Source organism: Chiloscyllium plagiosum, chromosome 4, assembly GCF_004010195.1.
Source record: "Chiloscyllium plagiosum isolate BGI_BamShark_2017 chromosome 4, ASM401019v2, whole genome shotgun sequence".
Taxonomy (NCBI): Eukaryota; Metazoa; Chordata; class Chondrichthyes; order Orectolobiformes; family Hemiscylliidae; genus Chiloscyllium; species Chiloscyllium plagiosum.
The window spans coordinates 60,715,595-60,738,047 of NC_057713.1; the positions used below are offsets into that span (position 1 = coordinate 60,715,595).

General features: G+C 40.9%; 1 protein-coding gene across 3 annotated transcripts in view; it reads right to left on the minus strand.

Moving 5' to 3' along the window:
* prkdc (protein kinase, DNA-activated, catalytic subunit) overlaps nt 1–22,453 on the minus strand; it is a 247,590-nt gene that overhangs the window by 148,806 nt on the left and 76,331 nt on the right. For all 3 annotated transcript variants that reach the window (XM_043688292.1, XM_043688291.1, XM_043688290.1), the window contains 9 exons: nt 21,324–21,457; nt 19,984–20,238; nt 17,760–17,986; nt 14,788–14,996; nt 13,443–13,566; nt 11,298–11,456; nt 8,877–9,080; nt 5,226–5,411; nt 3,375–3,479 (listed from right to left, as the gene is read on the minus strand). In XM_043688292.1, the coding sequence (XP_043544227.1) occupies nt 3,375–3,479; nt 5,226–5,411; nt 8,877–9,080; nt 11,298–11,456; nt 13,443–13,566; nt 14,788–14,996; nt 17,760–17,986; nt 19,984–20,238; nt 21,324–21,457 (1,603 nt within the window). The remainder of the gene's footprint in view (nt 1–3,374; nt 3,480–5,225; nt 5,412–8,876; nt 9,081–11,297; nt 11,457–13,442; nt 13,567–14,787; nt 14,997–17,759; nt 17,987–19,983; nt 20,239–21,323; nt 21,458–22,453) is intronic.

The window sequence follows — 22,453 nt, forward strand, 5'->3', positions numbered from 1 at the left end:
CAACAGGTAGGTGTTCAAAGTTTGTGAGAAGATTTGTAGCTCGGGTGCTCGTTGTTGTGGTTCTGTTCGCCGAGCTGGGAATTTGTGTTGCAGACGTTTCGTCCCCTGTCTAGGTGACATCCCCAGTGCTTGGGAGCCTCCTGTGAAGAACTTCTGTGATATTTCCACTATAAATGCCGGAGGAAACATCACAGAAACGCTTCACAGGAGGCTCCCAAGCACTGAGGATGTCACCTAGACAGGGGACGAAACGTCTGCAACACAAATTCCCAGTTCGGCAAACAGAGCCACATTAACAGGTAGGTGTAGCAAGCAAGTAGGAAGGTAAACGGTATATTTGGCTTCATTGCAAGATTCAAAATCAGATGCCATACTGCAGTTATACAGAGGCTTTGTGAGACCACAGCTGTTGTATTGTGTGAAATTTTGTTTAGCCTACCTCAGACAGTTATAGGACAGTGCAGTAAAGGTTCACTAAGCTGACACCAGGGAATGACTCAATTGTTATATGAGGAGAGATTAGCTTGACTGAGCTTGTATTCACTAGAGTTTAGATGAATGAGAGGAGCCCAAGTTTAAACATATAATGCTTACAGGGCTAACCAGACAAGAAACAGGGAAGATGCTTTCCCTGGAGAGGGAATCTAGAACCGGGGACATTATCTCAGAATACTGGGTAGGCAATTTAGGACTGGCATTAGGAAACATGGTCACTGATTATATTAAAAAAAAAGATAATTTCTTAGATATTGATGACATGAAGGATATGGAGAAAAAGTGGGAATATGGCTTTGAGACAGAGGATCCACTGTGATTATATTTAATGGTAGAGCAGGATAAAAGGGCGAAATGGCAGACTCATGCTCCTAGTTTCCTTATTTCTATGAAAGTTATCTATGAATCTGCTTCCAGCACTCTTGACTGTAACAACTCATTGCGAAACTTTTCGTCATCCTTAGTTATCCTCTGGCTCTTTTTCCAGTTACCTTTCATCAATACATTGACACCCCCACCCCCACCAAGAAAACAGCTTCTCCATGATTAATCAGTTAAAATCTTTCCCTATTTTTCTTGCCTATCTTTCATTTAATTCCAAAAAAAAAACAAATCTCTTCTGCAGGTAGGTTTAGCTCTCAAAATTACTCAATTTAGGAGGGGTTACCACACTGCCCCAAGCTGATTTGCACTTATAGTTTCTGAATTTCATTTATAATACTGATTGGTATTGGTGTAATGTTAATTATCTGGTTTATTATTTTCCTCATTACATTTCCCCCACTATTCATTTTCAAATTTCCTAATACAGGTACACAATCTGACATGAAGGATATGGAGAAAAAGTGGGAATATGGGCGGCACGGTGGCACAGTGGTTAGCACTGCTGCCTCACAGCGCCCACAGTCCAAAGATGTGCAGGGCCAGGTGAATTGGCCATACTAAATTGCCCGTAGTGTTAGGTAAGGGGTCAATGTAGGGGTATGGGTGGGTTGCGCTTCGGCGGGTCGGTGTGGACTTGTTGGGCCAAAGGGCCTGTTTCCACACTGTAATCTAATCTAATCTAATCCTTTATTGGAAATTCCAAAATCAGAAAAGCTCCAAAATCTTTTTCGAGGAGTGTGGAGCGTCATTTTTGCGTGCAAATAGGTGACCCAACTCCACACCCACTCAAACAGCGTCACTGAGATGTGATGTGGCAGCGTGGCCCAGCACTGGCAGGCATCAATTGTACTATTCACGCATGCGTCTGCTGTTAGGTAATTGCTTTTTATTTCACCGTGAAAATGTCATTTATTCCGAAATCTGAAAAATTCCGAATTCCGGAAAACAACCGGCCCCTAGGATTTTGGATAAAGGATTGAGTACCTGTACAACAACCTATCACAATCAGTTTCTGATAAAAGTGACGTGCAGTCAATGTTTTTAGTATTTTTGCAAGATACCAAATCTTAAATGAAAAAGTAATTTATACAGCAAAGCAAAAGGATGCTGATAGCTTGGCAAGTGGACACTGACTGGTAGAGGCAAACCCTTAGAGGTGCACCAAGGAATGCAATTAACTGTTCTGGTACTCTTGCAATTCTGCCATAAGGGATACATGATGAAAAGCTTCAACTGCATGTCTCTTATTTCAGAAATACTCTCATAATTGTTTTAAAGTCTATTTTAACACATCTGCTGCCAAAGGAGGTTAACAAACAGAGAACTTCCATCGCTCCTTGGGATAACAGAATCAAGGAGAAACAAAATTAGAGCAGAAACTGAGAGTTAGTGTTGTGTGCACCTCCTATTCAAGTGGTGACAAGTTGTACAGCTCAACAGAAACCAATGAACAGGAATATGCACCTAAGCATCTTGTTTTTGGATTAGTGGTGCTGGAAGAGTACAGCAGTTCAGGGAGGAGGGAACCCTCTGTGACTACCTGGTCTGGTCCACGCCCCCCTACAATCCACGCTCCCGTCCTGGCACCTTCCCCTGCCACTGCAGGAATTGCAAAACCTGCGCCCACACCTCCTCCCTCACCTCCATCCAAGACACTAAAGGAGCCTTCCACATCCATCAAAGTTTTACCTGCACATCCACTAATATCATTTATTGCATCCGTTGCTCCCGACGCGGTCTCCTCTACATTGGGGAGACTGGACGCCTCCTAGCAGAGCACTTTAGGGAACATCTCCGGGACACCCGCACCAATCAACCACACCGCTCTGTGGCCCAACATTTCAACTCCCCCTCCCACTCTGCCGAGGACATGGAGGTCCTGGGCCTCCTTCACCACCGCTCCCTCACCACCAGACGCCTGGAGGAAGAACGTCTCATCTTCCGCCTCGGAACACTTCAACCCCAGGGCATCAATGTGGACTTCAACAGTTTCCTCATTTCCCCTTCCCCCACCTCACCCTAGTTCCAAACTTCCAGCTCAGCACTGTCCCCATGACTTGTCCGGACTTGTCCTACCTGCCTATCTCCTTTTCCACCTATCCACTCCACCCTCTCCTCCCTGACCTATCACCTTCATCCCCTCCCCCACTCACCCATTGTACTCTATGCTACTTTCTCCCCACCCCCACCCTCCTCTAGCTTATCTCTCCACGCTTCAGGCTCACTGCCTTTATTCCTGATGAAGGGCTTTTGCCCAAACATCGATTTTGCTGCTCCTCAGATGCTGCCTGAACTGCTGTGCTCTTCCAGCACCACTAATCCAAAATCTGGTTTCCAGCATCTGCAGTCATTGTTTTTACCTAAGCATCTTGGTTAGTGACTCAGAAATCTGGAAAAAATAGATGGGAATTTCACACACTCAAATTTGCTAATTTAAAACAACTAGAGCCTACAACATACTTAGCTTTTCCCAAAAGATACTCTTAAAGAGATACCTTCAAGTTTAAAGCCAATGTTGAGTCCGTCAATATTGTGGTATAAGTTTGAAATACCATTGAAAATGCATCATGACTATTGCCAAAAGAGACTGAGGAATCAATCTGAAAAAGAAAACACATCCATTCAAAGTAACAAAACTCTACACAAAGATAAATCGAACAAATAATCCAAAAGGAAGATTCTTTTCCCAAGAAATGTTTCAATAACAGGCTGAATCAGGAATGGAGGTGAGAAATGTTACAGCCACAGTCTTTGTGACATTGAGGTTCTAGGTTGCATGTTCAGCCTCAAAGAAGGTACTGAGGTCAGGTTGGTTCAGTCTGTCTCTGGCCTGCGAGGAGAAATCTAACTGGTAGCACACAATGTTTATGGCAGACTGGATCGTGGACAAGCAAACAGTGTCTTTGGGAGAAACTTAATTGGCTTGAGAAGCATCATTAATAGGTCATTCCAGTACATTGGGAGAAAGTAACATTCCCGATGAAGAGCTTATGCTCAAAGCGTGGACTCTCCTGACCCATGGGTGCTGCCTGAACGGCTGTGCTTTTCCAGTGCCGTACATTTTCATTCCAGTACACTGCCTGCCAAGAGAATAACTCCCTCTGTACAGAATTGGTACCCAAAAATAAATTCCACAACCTACAGAATAAATATAAATACAGAAAGACATAACATTGAAGACAAACATTTAAAACACCTTATTAAATTGGCCTTATCTACATGTAATTTCTAACCATAAAACCTTACTTGAAGTGCCAAGTTTACACCATATGAAATTTGAAATCGATATACTTACATTCATAGATTCAGTTCAAACGTAAAACTATTATTTTGAAGTCCTATTCAAATCTGAGCGTCAGCCGCCTACCTGTCCTTCCTGCTAATCCCTTCACCAAGTTCTCTCTGACCTTCAAATTCAGCCACAAACAAAGACGACACAGTCACATAGGCCAAACTTCAAATTTCATCAAACTACTTTGAGTTCATACTTTGGCTCCTTTTTCTCTCAAATCTCTTCTATATAATATCCTAACAGAGCAATCCTGAGCCTTTTTTTAACCAAAGTGCTGTCTCACCTTCTTAGTAGTTTAGTGCATTTTTAAAGTGCATGATTCCTTGTAATGCAGCTTAATTTTTTACAAATTATTTCTACAAATTTTACAAATCCATAGGACATAAATATTACTTTTCCCTAATGCATCCTGCCCCCTCCATTTCTCAATTCATTGTGTCTGTTTCTCGTTTCCTTTCCTTCCACAAATATTTTCTGTCTCTCCCTCTCCATATTTCTCCAATCTTATGCTTATCCTCTTTCGTATCTCTCCTCACCTAATTACAGTTGACATGAAGTGTACTTCATCTTTATTCTCTCTGTTTAATGTAAGATGATCTATTAACAAGTAGATTAACAATTAGAAAGTGATGAATCAAACATTGTAATTATGTGACTACTAGACAGATTTCATGTTTACAGATTAATCACCAAAGTGTCAAAGCAAATATTGATGAGCCAATGTTGTAAGAATTGACTGCATTTTCTTGAACAATTCTTCAGAAAAGTATGGATTAATTATTCAATTTAGTCTGGTTATTTATTTGACCATTCTAAATACAATCTTGCTCAACATGATTACAGCTGTTTTTGAACAAATAAACCCGATATTGTATCTTCTCTTAATTTTACTTCTAATAACAGGAAACATTATCATTACACACAACACTGTCTCCAAAACAACAATATGTTTCTGAAGGTATAGGTGCACTTTTCCATGGGATTCAAATTTCATATCCTGATTGCACTGATTCACATTTATCAGACATACAGACAGATGGTAAACATAATATACCTGCAGTACTTTGGAAAGCAGTGTTAAGACAGCCATCTTACTCTCAGGGCTAGATTTCACTGACCACCAGGAATCAAGTTTTGCCCAGTTTGAAAGTACAGCACTGACCAGGTAAATACCCTGCTTCTTTCGGACAGTATGGTCTCTGAAACTGTGGTCAAGCATTCCATTCAGAACAGCGCTCACCTAAAAAAAAGTAGAAAGAAGAGCATTCTAATTGTGTATGGACAGAGCGTGGAATAGCTAAAAATCTTATGGCATCCTCAATCAATAAATTCAAACAATACAATTTGTTTTGCTATTGCTGACACACAGTATAGGTGCATACACAAATAAATCATCATAAAATAAATCCATATGTCTCAATCTCCTGTCTGGTTTCACACTGATCAAAGCTTTACATTGCAACATTAGGCCTCATCACAGATCCTGTGAAATGACTGATGAAGTTAGTTTTTCTAGGTTATTTTTAAAAGACTTTATGGAAAAGAAACTAGAGTATAATCTACATAATTTGGACCTGTGGAAACAGGAGCTAATGTAGCTTGGTAAAAAAGATCACTATTAATCAGAGCCAACCCACCTTATGATACAACAGTGATTACATTTCAAAATACTTGCCAATTCTATGCTTTACGTGCTTATGGTATGTGGGCGTCTCTGGCTAGACCAGTATCAATTGTTTATGCCTAACTGTCTTCAGGGGTGAGCTGCCTTCTTGAACCACAGCAGTCCATTCGGTGTACCTATACGCATGAGTCCATCAGGGAGAGAATTCCAGGATTGTGATCATGTGACACTGAAGGAACAGTGATATATTTCCAAGTCAGGATAGTGAGTGGCTTGGATGGGAACTTGCAGTTGGTGGTGTTCCCATGTATCTGCAGCACTTGTCCTTCTAGATGGTCATAATTATGGGTTTGGAAGTTGCCTACTAAGGAGCCTTGATGAATTTCTGCAGCGCATCTTGTAGATAGTACGCACAACTGCGAGTGAGCATTGTTAGTGGAGGGCGTGAATGTTTGCAGGTGTCGTGCCAATCAAGCAGACTCCATTGTCCTAGATGGTGTCAAGCTTCTTTAGTGTTGTTGGAAATGCATTCATTCAGCAAGTTGGGAGTATTCCATCACCCTTCCGATTTAGTCATCTAGATGATGGCTAAGCTTTGAGGTTTTAAGAGGTGAAAGTTAGTCACTGAAAGATTACTAGCTTCCAGTTTCCTCTTGTCAATGGAGAAGTTATAAAGCTAGCCCAGGTCAGTCCTGGTAAATGGTAACCCCCAGGATGTTGATATTGGGGGTTCAGTGATAGAATCCCTACAGTGTGGAAGCAGGCCCTTTGGCCCACCAAGTCCACACCGACCCTCTGAAGAGTATCCCAACCACACTCATTCTCCTATTACTCTGCATTTATTTCTGACTAATGCACCTAACCTACACATCGCTGAACACAATGAGCAATTTAGCATGGCCAATTCATGTAACCTGCACATCTTTGGGTTGTGGGAGGGAACCAGAGCATCTGGAGGAAACCCATGCAGACACAGGGAGAATGCGCAAACTCCACACAGACAGTTGCCCGAGGTTGGAATCAAACCCCAGTGTCCCTGGCGCTGTGAGGCTGTAGTGGTAACCGTTGTTGAAACTTTATTGCTGGAACAGCACAGCAGGTCAGGCAGCATCCAGGGAACAGGAGATTCGACGTTTCGGGCACAGGCCCTTCTTCAGGAATCAGTGAGCCACCGTGCCACCCGGATGTCAATGTTACGATGACATTGAATGTCAATTGGCAATGATTAGATTGTCTCTTGGTGGAGATGGTCATTACCTAGCATTTACACAGTGACAACTTGCTAACAAGTGACAACCTACCACTTGTCAGCCCAATCCTAGGTATCGTTCAGGTCTTACTCCATTTGGAAATGGACTGTATCAGTACCTGAGAAGTAGTGAATAATGCTGAACACTGTGCAGTCACCAGCAAACTTCGTCACTTCTGACTTTTGATGGAGGGCAATGTCCTTCATGAAACGGTTGAAGATGGTTGTTCAAGGACGCTACCCTGACGATCTCCTGCAGAGATGTCCTGGAGCTGGGGTGACTGATCTCCAACAACCACAACCGTTTTCCTTTGTGCCAGATATCCAACCAGCTGCAAGTTTTCCTCTGATTCCCACTGATTCCAATTTTGCTAGAGCTCAGCCACACTCAGTCAAGAGCAGCCTTTATGTCACAGGTAGTCACTCTAACTTCATGTCTGAAATTCAGCTCCTTTGTTCATGTTTGTACCAATTACGTTCAGGAATTCAATGTCCCTGGCAGAACCCAAATGCACTCAGCGGGTTATTGCCGAATAGATACTGCTTAATAGAACTGTTGATGACGCCTTCCATCACTTTACTTAGTCGGGTTGGATTTGTCCTGCTTTTTGTCCAGGTATACTTGGACAAATTTTCCAATAAATTTCAGGTAAGTGCCAGTGTTATGCTTGGACTGAAACAGCTTGGTTAGGTGGCAGCAAGTTGTGGAAAATAAGTCTTCAGTACTACGGCCGGAATGTTGCAAGGGCCCAAGGTGTTTGCAGATTCTACTATCTCCAACCATACCTTGATATTACATAGAGCAAAGTGAATTGGTTGAAAACTGGTATTTGTGAGGCCTGTGGAGGGAGCCAAAATGTATCATTCATCTAGTACTTCAAGCTGAAAATTAGGTGTAAATGATTCAGCATTGTCTTTTGCACTAACGTGCTGGATTCCCATATTGATATTAATTGTCCACTATCATTCACAACTGGTTATGGTAGGACTACAAAGCTTAGGTCTGAACCACAGATTGTGAAATCACTGAGCTCTATCACTTGCTGAGTCTGCTGTTTGGCATGCAAGTAGCCCTGTTTTGAGGCTGCACCAGGTTGACACCTCATTTTCAGGTTTGTCAGGTGCTACTCATAACATGCCCTCTTGATCTCTGCATTTCAATCTTCTGGTAGAGGGAGAGTGCGGGATATGCCAGGCCATGAGATTGCAGATTATACTGGGAGTACAATGTGGCTGTTGCTGATGGCCCACAATGTCTTATGAATGCCCAGGCATGAGATTCTATACCTGTACTGTTTACAATGTAATTATGAGTGGGCTTACTCTCAATGTGAAGACGGGACTTCTCCTCCACTAGGACTGTGTAACTGTCTTTCTTACTGATACTGTCATAGATAGAGCTATCTGCAGCAGGCGGATTGGTAAAGATGAAGATAACTATGCTTTTCTCTCTTGGTGATCCTCCCACCACCTGCCACAAATCCAGTCTAGCAGCAGTATCCTTTAACACTGGACCAGATTGGTCAGTCAAGCTGCTGCCAAACTATTCCAGATGGTATTAGTAGCTGAATATTAGCAGGTTTTGAGAAGATTTGTAGTTCAGGTTGAGGTTCTGGTTGTAGGTTTGCTTACGAACCTTCCAGCTCAGTGAGCAGACCTACATCCAGAGTAGCTGAATATATTGGGTATCCCTATAACTACAAATCAATATCCTCTGACAAACAGGTTATCTGGAGGAATATTTAAAAAAGATGCCTTCATTAATTATTGGCACCCTCTCTAATGTTCATCCATAATAATCCCTGTACAATTATAATCTGAACAGTGCTTACCATTTTTGGGTTTTCTCTTGCTGATGTCATTAACTGGGCAACTGCAGAGTTTAGATTTCCGAGCAATTCACTGTTAATGGTTTCAGGAAACAAATTGTAGAAGTATTCACCATGAGAAAAACTGATGAAGTGTCTCTGTGATGCTCCTGAAAGTGGCACAGAGAGTTCAACTGTGTTCAACAGCAACGAGACCAGTTCTTCACACTACAAGGACCAAGAGACAGAGTCTATTTAAACAGTTCCAATTTCATTTTCCAGTAATGATAAAATCTTCAGTTCGAAATAATATTCAAGTCCGAACTAATCTTTCATAGTGTCAACAAGCTGTGTTTATAGAATGTCTTTAATGTCATAAGACAACCCAACATGCTTTATGAGCCTTAACATTTAACAACAAAACACACATCAGAGCTTGGTCACAGAGACAGGTTCTTAAGGAGAGTCCCAAAGGAGCGGTCCAGCAGTGTTAAAATGCAGTTCCAGAGTTTATAGCTATGAAAGCTGAAGGTATATGGTGGAATAATTAAATTCAAGGATGTAAAGACCTGGAAATTCTCCAAAGTTGTAGGACTGTTGTGGTTACAGAGGGTGAAGCCATTGAGAAATTTGAAAAGACTTTCAAACAGAGTCCTGCTGGACCAATGAAAGCAAATGAGTAGGGTTACAGGTGAACAGGGCAGGTGCAGGTTATGCTACAAGTTTTACGCAAGTCCTCATTTACAGAGGGATCAACTTGGGAATGTGGCCAGTATGTGATTGTCTTGCTTAGTGCTCACAAAAGCACAGACAATAGCTTAAGCAGATGAGCTGATGTATAAAACAGGAGGAGGTCAACTTAGTGATGATCAGTCAAGCCAAGCTCAGGGTCAACTGGGACTGTTTAAGACAATACTGGAGACCAAACAAACCATGTGACTAATCAGAGCCAATGGTGCTGTTAAGAGTGGTGATGGTGAGGAAAAGCTGAATATCATTAGCAAACCTGATATTGGGGTTTACAAGGATGTCACTATGGCACTGTGCATAGGTGAGAAATAAAGAGGGACCAAGAGTAGATCCTTGATAAATACCAGAGGCAAGACTGCAGGAACAGAGTGGAGCATTGCAGGTTGTTCCCTTGTTACACCTTGATGTATAGGAATGGAATCAAGTAAGGGAGATCCCAGACAGCTGGAGGAAGAAACTGTGGTCAATCATGCCAGGATGAATTCATTAAATTCTTAATCATTTAACTACCAGCTATGAAATTACTAAAGTAAGGGATTTGGGTGCTTCACAGTCTATTTTATTTAAAGCTTATTTGACAAATAGTGTCTTAATTCCTTAGTTCTAATGCACATTTACTTGTGTCTGGTTGCAGCAAAAGGTAGTGACAACAGGAGATCAGATCCAAGAGATTTCTAGTTCAATCTAGACAGAGCTTTTCCCATTTTTCAGCAAAAGTTAACAACCAGGCAGCAGTAGCACAAATTAAAAAGGCTCACAAACCGAGCTAAGTAACATCACGCTCACCAGAGCTATTCAGAGAGTAAGACTAGCATTAACTGCGATCAAAAGGTCAGCCTTGCATTAGGAAGTGGGATTCCTTCCAAGGGCCATAGGGTGCCCAATCAGAAGGACCCACTCCAAACCTTCAAAGAGGATGCTGATACACTTAGTGGTTGTCCCAAGTAGCCAAGTGACCACTGCTGCTAGTATAAATGATCTTAATCAACCTGACACACCTCTGAAGTAGGTGGGACTTGAACCTGGGACTTTGACTATCACTGCACCAAGAGGCTGTTGACATATTCTCAGTGACAGCAAGAAGAGGGCAATAATTGGCCTTTAACAGGATCATAGAATCCCTACAGTGTGCAAACAGGCCTTTCGGCCCAACAGGTCAACACCAACCCTCCGGAGTATCCCACCCAAAACCATTTCCCTACCCTGTTACTCTACATTTACCCCTGATTAAATGCACCTATCCTACACATCCCTGAACACTATGCACATTTTAGCATGGCCAATTCACCTAATCTGCACATCTTCGGATGCTTAACAACTTCAATGAACCTGAGGCTTGTCCACTATTCAATGCCACTGATAAAACACCAGCAGTTGCAGGACATCAATGAATACACCATTCCTATCATCCTATTAATTCTGCCACACAAACATCATATCCTCTCACCCCAACTGGTTCCCAGCATACTCAGTGGGTTCCCATAAAATCCCATTTTAGAAGTGAAGACTGAGATGTAGTAAATTTTCCAGTACTGCAAACGGTTATTTTCAAGAATTTATTTTCAACCAGAAAATATAAGTAAGGAAAGAAACATAAAGGACCATGGCAAAAGATCTCCACTTGACAACTGCATTGCAATGGAAGATTACTTCTGAAATCCATCACACTTTTTATTTGTTGCAACAGTCACTGACCTGCCCACCAAGAGAAAATGACAGCTGTAATAGTCCATCTGCTAACATCTTACTGCTGACATCCATTGTCGGAAGTGATTTCCTTTCATCTCCAGGTGCAATCCCTTTATAGACAGTTGATAAAAGCTTCAAATTCAGTGGTGGGACAATACTTCCAACCTGTGTTAAATAACAGTAACATTTCAAACTTAATGTATTTTAATATTCTTCTGATCAAAGTTAACTAATTCTCACAGTGGATAAAGACATAAAATTTGGTCACTATTCTTGCACAAGATTGGTCAAATGATCTACATGAGAGCCACAGCCAGAAGAATCCAGGAAGATAATATATTTCTCTTTGTTTTTAAACTTGCTTTACAGAGGAACAGAAAAGGCCTCCTCCACACTGGGCTTCCTATACCCACCACAAGTCACATAGTCCATAGAAACACGCACCAGACTGCCTATGATCCCTCAAGTCGGCCTTTTACTATCCCACCCACCAGTCAATTAGCATTTTCCAATGGTAGAAGAGACTACAGATTTCAAATCACCCCAACTGCATGCTGTGGAGCTCAAGACAGCTTACAAAACTGTCTTGGTCCCTGCCAATATGACACTCACCCCAAGTTAAATTTAAGCTTGCATTTCAGACTTAGAGTCATAGCATGGAAACAGACCCTTCAGTCCTACCTGTCCATGCCGACCAGATATCCCAACCCAATCTAGTCCCACCTGTCAGTACCCAGCCCATATCCCTCCAAACCCTTCCTATTCGTATACCCATCCAAATGCCTCTTAAAGTTGCAATTGTACCAGCTTCCACCACTTCCTCTGGCAGCTCATTCCATACGCGCACTACCCTCTGCGTGAAAACGTTGCCCCTTAGGTCTCTTCTTTATCTTTCCCCTCTCACCCTAAACCTATGCCCTCTAGTTCTGGACTCCCTGACCCCAGGGAAAAGACTTTGTCTATTTATCCCACCCATGACCCTCATAATTTTGTAAACCTCTATAAGGTCTCCCCTCAGCCTCCGACGCTCCAGGGAAAACAGCCCCAGCCTTTTCAGCCTCCTCTACCTGCGATTCCACTTTCAAGGAGCTATGAACCTGCACTCCAAGGTCTCTTTGTTCAGCAACACTCCCTAGGACCTTACCATTAAGTGCATAAGTCCTGCTAAGATTTGCTTTCCCAAAATGCAGCACCTCGCATTTATCTGAATTCAACTCCATCTGCCACTTTTCAGCCCACTGGCCCATCTGGTCCAGATCCTGTTGTAATCTAAAGTAACCCTCTTCGCTGTCCACTACACCTCCAATTTTGGTGTCATCTGCAAACTTACTAACTGTACCTCTTATGCTCGCATCCAAATCATTTATGTAAATGACAAAAAGTAGAGGACCGATCCTTGAAGCACTCCACTGGTCACAGGCCTCCAGTCTGAAAAACAACCCTCCACCACCACCCTCTGTCTTCTACCTTTGAGCCAGTTCTGTATCCAAATGGCTAGTTCTCCCTGTATTCCATGAGATCTAACCTTGCTAATCAGTCTCGCATGGGGAACTTTGTCGAACGCCTTACTGAAGTCCATACAGATCACATCTACTGCTCTGTTCATCTACTTCTTGTTCATACTGGGCATTATCTTGATTTCAGTGGCAATCTTACCCTCTTACATCTCACCTTTTTTTTGCCAGGACAGAAGATACCCTTACCATGGAGGGATAATTCTGGCGTATCGCAGGCTGAATTTTCTTACTTCAATGAGAGATGGCACTCAGATCTATTTTGTTAATAAAATCACTTCAAACTCATTACACTGACATAAAACTTTAAAGAAAAATCCTATATCGTGCCAGACACTGCTCTTCATCTCAACAGCAATTAACGTTTGGGTGTGAAATTGCATTTTACAATTGGAAATATTAACATGAAGCACTGCTTCAGGAATAAATTAATGTTGTTTCAACTGTCTGCTGCATATTTGAGAATTCTTTAGATAAGTATTTTCCCAATCAACCTTTAAGCAATGTTATGTCACGCTTCTGGAGAATGTGGAACTTGAACCCCACTCTCCTGTGAATGTTGCAGATACGATACAAGAAAAAAAACTACTTCGATATGTATGGGACTTAACTGTTGATTTTGTGATGTAAAAATTACCTGGCACTTCAATACAGAGTTCAGAAGTCCAGCCTTGTGGAGTTGTTTGCAGGCTAACAGTATGGAGTTCAATTTGGCATGATCTGACTGACTGTATAGATCAACATTACACAGATCTTCAATGCTGTCACACACATAAACACATAAGTTAAACGTTAAAACATGCAGAAATGCTGGAAATCTGAAATTAAAACAATCTTTTATGACTTGAAACAGAAATGATGGGTTAACATTTTGTGTCAACACCTTTGACAAAACAATGGTCTGATGCAAGAGTTTGGCCTGAAATCTTAAGCAATTTTGCAGATAGCAATCTAACGTTTTCATATTTACAACATTAAAAAAAAAATCATGTATCAGTCTTTTTCTTCCATGACAGTCTTTGTGTTAAATGAATTTCCTCATCTTTTCCAGCAGATCCCTTCCGCTTTTGCGATACCGAGATGATGCTTATGGGAGTCCTTCAGTCAATCTACCAAAAAATGCAAAATTTGAGCCGGATTCTTCTCCCTCATTGGTTTTAGACCATGAGACCAAAAGGCGTAGGAACTGAAGCAGACCATTTAGTTCATCAAGTATGCTTTGCTATTCAGTGAGTTCACAGTTAATCTGATAATCCTCAATTTCACTTTCCTGCCCTTTCACTGTAACCGAAGAAGGGCTTATGCCCGAAACGTTGATTCTCCTGTTCCTTGGATGCTGCCTGACCTGCTGCGCTTTTCCAGCAACACATTTTCAGCTCTGATCTCCAGCATCTGCAGCCCTCACTTTCTCTCTTTCACTGTAACCATCCCCTTACTGATAAAAAAAACCATCTCAGTCTTGAATATGCTTTAATAGCGTCAACAGCATTCTGTGATTAAAATTTCCACAGATTCACAACACTTGGAGAGAAAAATATTCCTCCTTATCTCTAACTTAAATGTATGACCCTTATTGAGATTATGCCCTCTGTTCCTCGACTCTCCCACAAGGCAGAACAACCTTCCTACACCTACCCCATAGTTTCCAAAGAACCTTTAATTTTCAAGAAGGTGTCCTCTCTTTCTTATAAATTGCAATGAGTACAGTCCCAACCTCCTCCTTCTACTTGGGGTCAGTCTAATGCATCTTCTCTGGACTGTCTCCTACACCAGAAAATCTTTTCCAGAAACAAACACAAATTGTTGGGAAAACTCAGCAAGTCTGGCAGCATCTGGGGACAGAAAGAAGTGTTAATGTTTTGAGACCCTCAGAAGAAGGGTCCCCAGACTTCAAGTGTTAAACTTGTTTTCCCTCCACAGATGTGCCAAACCTGTCGGCTCACATTTTAATTCATTATTATTCCTGTAACATCTAATTTTACCTGTGTGACTTAAGCCTTTTTTTCATGCTGCACTCTAATGATTCTTGATAAGGCGATCTTAGTGCTGCTTTCAACAACCTCACACAGATATCTGGTAGACCTTTCATCACTTGTACATCTGCCATATTAAATCCAATACTCGGTGGATCAATGACTACTGTTGCTACAAGTTCGAACAGGGTGGAATTTAGTAAGTATTTCTCCAGCATCTGAATGGAAAAGGGAAAAAAATGCAAAGAAATTTTAGAAGAATATAGTCTGTTCAACCAAAAAGAAAAGTCAAACATGAACTCACATGGTTCAATACATCAGTTCGGCTGCAGGTATCTGTGAATGAATGGAAAGCAAGAATATTCAGGGTTCATATTCCTTGGAAGTGGCATTACAGGTAGACAGGGTGGTGAAGAAGGCATTTGACACACTTGCCTTCACTGGTCAGTGCACTGCATATTGGACTTGGGGTATCAAATTCCACATTACAGGACATTAGTGAGGCCACTTTTAGAATACTGTATTCAATTCTGGTCTCCCTATGGGAAAAATGTTGTTAAACTTGGAAGCATTCAGAAAAGATTTACAAGGATATTGCTGGGATTGGCAGGTTTGAACAATAGGGAGAGGCTGAATAGGCTGAGGTTTTATTCCCTACAGCATCAGAGGCTGAGGGATGACCTTATAGAGGTTTATAAAATCATGAAGGGCATGGATAGGGTAAATAGCCAAGGTCTTTTTTCCAGGCTAGGGGAGTCTCAAACTAGAAGTCATAGGTTGAAGGTGATAGGTGAAAGATTTAAAAAGGGACCAGAGGCACAACTCTTTCATGCAGATGGTGGTGCATCTATGGAACTAGGTGGCAGAGGAAATGGTGGAGGCAAGTACAATTACAACATTTAAAAGACATTTGGATGGGTACATGAGCCAAATGCTGGCAAATGGGGCGAAACCAGTTCAGCATGCATCAGTTGGACGAAAGGGTCTGTTTCCATACTGTAAAACACTATGACTCCAGTAACTGTTACATTAAACCTGCACAAAAACACTTGTTTGGCCTCAGCCAGACTACTGCATCCAGTTTTGGCACTGTACTTTAGGAATGTCATGAATGCATAGGAGAAAAAAAGAGCTTTATACAAATGGTTCCAGAGATGAGGAATTTCACTTATGAAGACACACTGGAGAAGCTGCGGATGTTTTTGGAAAAAGAAACCTGGGAGGAGATCTGATTGCAATATTCATGACAGATCGAGACACAGTAACCAGTGAAAAAATGTTTCAACTTTAGAAAGATTGAGAATGAGAGGGCACAGATTTAAAGCAATTAGTGAAGGAAGTACAAGTGACAGGATAAACGTTTTCATGCAGAGAAGCATTAGGATCTGGAATCACTAACAAGTGTGGCGGAGGCAGGTTGAATTGAGGTATTCAAAATGCAGACAGATGGTCATTTAAAAAGGAAGAATATAGAAGGTTATATGTTCATTTGGAAAGCTAGCACAAACTAGCTGAATGGTCTCCTTCAAGGCTCTAACAATTTGGTGAATAAAAGTAGTGAGTTAGCATTATGCTGTGACATAAAACACAAGGTCCATAGTTTTAATTTCCTGTACTTGAGTTTACAGATCACAGCTGTGATGTTTGAACATATGTATTCCCAACCATTTTCACGTGCTTCATCAATGACCTTCACTCCATCATAAAGTCAGAAGTGGGGATGTTCACCAATAATTGCACAATGTTCAGCACCATTCACAATTCCTCAGTTACGGAAGCAGTTCATGGTCAAATGTAACAAGATCTGGACAATATCCAGGCTTAGTCTGACAAGTGGTAAATGACATTCTTGCCACAACTGTCAAACAATGACCATCTCTAAACACGGACAGAGACAATCTAATCACCACCTCTTAATGGTGATTTTATTTCAGTGTATTCAATCAGTGTTACCATCACTGAATCCCCCACTATCGACATCTTTGGGGTGACCACTGACTCAGAGGCTAGAATTCTATAGCAAGGAACTCATCACCTGACTCCCCAAACTCTTTCCATTAACTATAAGGCACAAGTCAGTAGAATGCTGGAATGTTCTCCACTTCTGGCGTGTTGGGTGCAGTTCCAACACGCCAGAAAGCTTGATACCACCCATGACAAAGCAGCCCACTTGATTGGCAGCACATCTACAAACATCCACTCCTCCACCACCAACACTCAGTAACAGCAGTGTGTATTATCTACAGGATGCACTACAAATATTCACCAAAGGTCCTCAGACAGCACTTTCCAAAGCCATGCCTATTTTCACCTAGAAGGAAAAGGTCAGCAGATACATGGATATACCACCATTTGCAAATTTCCCTCCAAGCCAACCATCATCCTGACTTGGAAACATATCACCTGTTGTTGGGTCAAAATCCTGGAATTCCCTTCCTAATGGCATTGTTGGCCAACCCACAGCATTTTTTGATCAGAGTGGTGCTGGAAAAGCACAGCAGGTTAGGCAGCATCCGAGGAGCAGGAAAATCGACGTTTCGGGTAAAAGCCTTCCTATGAAGGGCTTTTGCCCGAAACGTCGATTTTCCTGCTCCTCGGATGCTGCCTAACCTGTTGTGCTTTTCCAGCACCACTCTGATCTAAACTCTGGTTTACAGCATCTGCAGTCCTCACTTTTGCCCAACCCACAACATGTGGCCTGCAGCAGTTCAACAAGGCAACTCACCACCATGTTATCAAGGGCAACGAGGGATGAGCAATAAATGTTGGTCAGCCAGTGACGCCCAAATGCCACGAATGAATAAAGAAAAGATTCTCCTGAGAGCAAAAGGGAACAGAGACAGAGGGCCCAACCAACAGGCAGCTCAAGCTAGAAAAGGCTAAAATAAAAGCATTACTCTATATTATTGACTAATAATTATAAAACTCAATTTAACCAAATCCAAATACTCAGTACATTCTGTAAATATCTGAATTATTACCTTCAAGAAATCCTGCTGGCAGTCCTCCAGGACCATGCTAACAAATTCCATAATACGAACAATGATAGTACATTTATTGAAATTGTAGTCCTCTCTCTCCCTCGGGCTAAAAAGTATGCCTTTGATGCCATAAGCAAAGCTCTCCTCTGCAGCTGTGATGTCATGCCTTGCAAGATTTGTCAAGAAGAAATTCAGGGCTTTCAAGAAGCTGGAATTCTCGTAAGTTCCTGGAAATGTCCAAACAAAACATCCGAGACATTTAGTACAAGGTATTATGCTTATCAAGAACTTCCATTTTTCCATCATCCCTCTGGATCGAGATTTCACCGACAGACCCTAATTTGCAGTGGTTTTAAGAATTGCAATTTACTGACCAGACATGTTGAAACAGGTAACTCCAGAGTAAAGTTAATAATAAGAGAAATACACCATTTGGTGAAGATCGAATATATTTAGAAAATATTTAGAAAAATTTTAAAGTTGAAAATGGAAAACTGACTCAAAAGCAGCAGGCTATAGTGTAAATGTATTTGTATTCAATATTGCTACGTTTGACTATTAAACTGAAATAAAATCACAATTAACCTTCCAGTTCATTGAACTTTATTGCCACTATCTTACCTCGACACAAACAACTGTCTTCTCCTCTCCTGCATCACTAAAATGGTTCAGTATATGGAGCCTTTGCTGGAACTGACCACAATATTCTCTTCAAAAGCCACTCTCCCACTGTACATGTGAACAGTACTCCCCTCACAAGGTTCCTTTCTTAACATCTGGTTTTAGCAAGAAAATAATTTGCAGTGGCTCTCTCCCTACACCATACCTCTGGAGTGCTTGAATTCACCTTCTCTTCTCTCTCGACAATTGCAAACACTTGGTGACATTTTCTAAAAATAAATCAGATTGTGCATGCACCCTTTCGGTCTCTCTCAAACCCTCTGAAATTTCAGTTTGTTTGTGTGACATCCAATTCTAGTTGAGCTGTAGCTTCCTCAAAATGAAGCAACTGACAAACCAGAATCTATTGTTGTCAGCTTCCACCATAAATGCTATTTTTTTTATTATTAGTGATTTCATCTCCTCTACAGTCTCACAGGTTGAATCCAGGTTGTTCTCAATTCTGGTGGCCCTATTTGATTCTGGTCTTAGCATCCAACTATACTTGCACTCTATTATAAAGACCACCTTCTGAATGTCACCCAGCCTTGTTCCTGCATCAGCCTGCCATTAAAAGGTTCATCTATGTTCTTATTACTTCTAAATTCAACTAATTCAATTCTCTCCCAGTTGGCCTTACATCACCCACATTCCTAAACCTACTTCATCCAAGATTCATCTGCTGAATGTTAAGTCACAAGTACCATGTGTTGTACATTGAGTCCTGGCCTACCAATGCCTCAAATTTAAGATTCTCATCCTCATTCTCCAATTTCTCCATGCCTTTCATGTTCTCTATCTCTGCAACGTTCCCCAGCATCACAATCTTCAAAGAATGTGACCTTTCAACACTTCCTGTACATTATTATCCAGCTCTTCCTTGAAGGGTTCAAGTAAGTCTGTCTCCATCACAGAGGCCCTAACATCCATATTTCCTTTTCTACATCTCTCTGCTTCTCCACCTTCCTTTCCTTTATTCAGACACTTCTTGTACCTTGGCCTTTGGTTAAGACTAAAACATCACCTCTGTTAATATTTGCACCAATGGCTAAATGTCAATTTGTGCCAATCATTCTCCAGTGACACGCCTTTGTACATTTTCCCATGTTAAGTGGTTCAATAATGTAAGTTGTTGCTCATGCCTTTTTCCCCTAATCACACTGGCACTATTCTACCCTGTCCTTTATGATTTACACTGGCAACCTTCCTCAACTAAAACTTATCATTCTTCATCATATTGTTTAAAAGTCATCTTGGCAACCATTCTCCTCTTTCCAATAAAATTCATGCTGGCACTCTTTTTCCCTCCCACCACAACAGGATAATTTAGATTCACAGTTCTCAACTAGCTGCCATTTTCCCTATGTACAACAGGACTAATGCAGAAGAACAGAAAGGAAAATACTGCAAAAACACAGTAAGTTCAGTACCAAAGATGTGAGACAGAGGAATGTTTCAGATGTAAGTCTTCACCTTGATTAGTGCAAACAATATTTTAATTGTCAAATAGAATAAATTGTAAGCTATACCTCAAATGTAAAAATACATAAAAAAGCACTCTCACCCATTATTTTACTTGGTTTGACCAAATGTAGCCCTATGAAGGTATTGTAACAATCCAGAGCTGCCAGTAACATATCCATCCACTGTAGTGCAGCTCTGACACTAAAAGGCTCTTTCAGAGCTTGGAGGGTGGGATGACAAATAATTCCTGAACAATTGTCATGATCACTGCCAGCTCCTTCAAATTTATTAACCAGGAATGAAACACCATTTCTCCTCAAAATTTCTTCCAACCACAATGATGCTGTTCTGGCTCCTAAAACAAAAATACAGGCATCATTTTCAATTACAGTTATCATTTATTCTGTAATTCTGATTCCTAAGTTCTGAAGAGGAGTCATACTAGACTCGAAACTTTAACTATTTCTCTCTCCACATTCACAGATGCTGCCAGACTCTAGTTTCTTCAGCAATCTCTGTGCTTGTTATCACTTATTCTTAAAAATCATATAACAATTTGAAACAATGGTGGAAACCTGATAGCACATATGGTACTGTGGTAACAATGCACTCTTCCAATCTAATCCATGCTTGATTTGCCAATTATATTGATGAAATAGCAACTGCATTGTTTTGAGAGATTCCAACCATCAGCCAAGCATCTGGAACAGAAAGCTGGAGGAAGAGCAAGATTTGTATTTCATACTATCCAGTTCAAAGTGACATAGTGCAGCATGCTCACAGAACACCAGCCTGCCACCTCAACTATTAGTACTGCAAGAACCAAAGTGACCAGTCAAGCATCTCTGGAAAAGAAAGATTCACGGAACTTTGAAGTTTTTTTATAAATATCAGAAAAGGTTGAGAATTATTTAATTTGAATTAATCAATCCTCAAATACCTTGAACCTAAATTAATTATAATAGAGACATGTAAATGTCATTTGCTTTCATTGTGTTTATTTAAAAGTTGAGAACTGAAATGGGGAGGGATTGCTTTAAAACCAATGTTCAAACATTTGAGCAATATTTTGAAAGGCAAGAAATCTGATACCCACAATAAGCATCTTAAATAGCTGTTTAAATAAGCAGTAATGGAACTGATTCCAAACAGAGGCTAAGGGGTTGTGAACCCATGAGGCTGGGCGACAATAAGAACTTGATTTTCTTTTGGGGCGGGGAGTCTGGCATGATACTCCAGTGATACAAGTCAGACTGCAATTAAGGAAAGATCTACTTTGTAAATAAATTGCACAACTGACAGTTTTTCATTAATATATCACATATCAAAGTCATAAGTAATCTGACTAATTGCTATTTCAAAAAAGGAAATATGAAATAAAAGAAATAAATTGCATATTAATTATAATTATAGTTGTTTTATTAAATAAAGCAAACACACCTGGCAAAATGGGAACAAATTCATAAAAGAGCTCCATGCATTTATGCCGACATTCTGTTTGGGGTCGCCCACACTGAGCCAGTAACCACATGACAACATCTGTCAAACATACCATCTGATCAGCAGGAAATCCCCTGTGGAAGCAAAATGAGAAACATAAAAAGAACATATCGTCACAATTCTGTGAATTTTTTTAAATTACAACTACCTGTTCACAGTCATATAGATATCAGAGACACTAGCTGTACAAACTTAAGGCCTTGAGCAATTTTTGTTTCTACATTTTTCTAGCCATAGGATTTAGGTATGTCTCAGAACCTGAGTCTTTTCACACTATCAGAAAAATAACATTTATGAATATTACTTCCCATTTCATTATCTTCCCTTGCCATTCTCCTATCTTGTGACTGTTCTACAATTGAGAAGATATTGAGGCAACCTACTAGAAGGCTTTCATTTATACTCTTCCTGAATTGATGGTTAGAAATACTGATGTGTGAATGCCTAACCCAACTGTACCCCTTTTTTGCGTGGAGTAAATACGTGACCTCTAATCAACATTGCATTGTTCTGCATTTGGAGTATTGTGATATGTAGGTCACTATCATTCAACAACAGCACATTGTAGTGTCCAAATAACAATGCATTTTCAGATCCATTTTCAGACTAAGGACAGTTTCCGTCACAAGATGTGTGGTGCAGTTTTTATTAGGTTCTGCGTTTTTTAAAAATAAAATGGCCAAGTTTTAAATAAACATGGTTTTAAGCTGTGGTAGCATGCGGAATAGTATCCTCAGATGAACAATCACTCATCAGTGCTCACAATTGAATACTGACTGGTGACTAGCATGGCTTCACAAATATTCCTATCCTCAATGATAGAGAAGCCCATCACTTACAAAATACAATACTGAAGCATAAGTAAGCATCTTCAGCCAGAAGTGCCAAGTGAACATTGCATCTCAGCCTCCTTCTGAGCTCCCCATAATGCAGATACCAGCCATCAGCCAATGTGAAGTCACTTCACATGAAATTAAGAAATAGCTGATGGTATTGGATTCTGCACAGACTATGGGCTTGGACATTTCAACAATGATTCTGAAGATTTGTCCAAGCCAAGCCATGCCCAA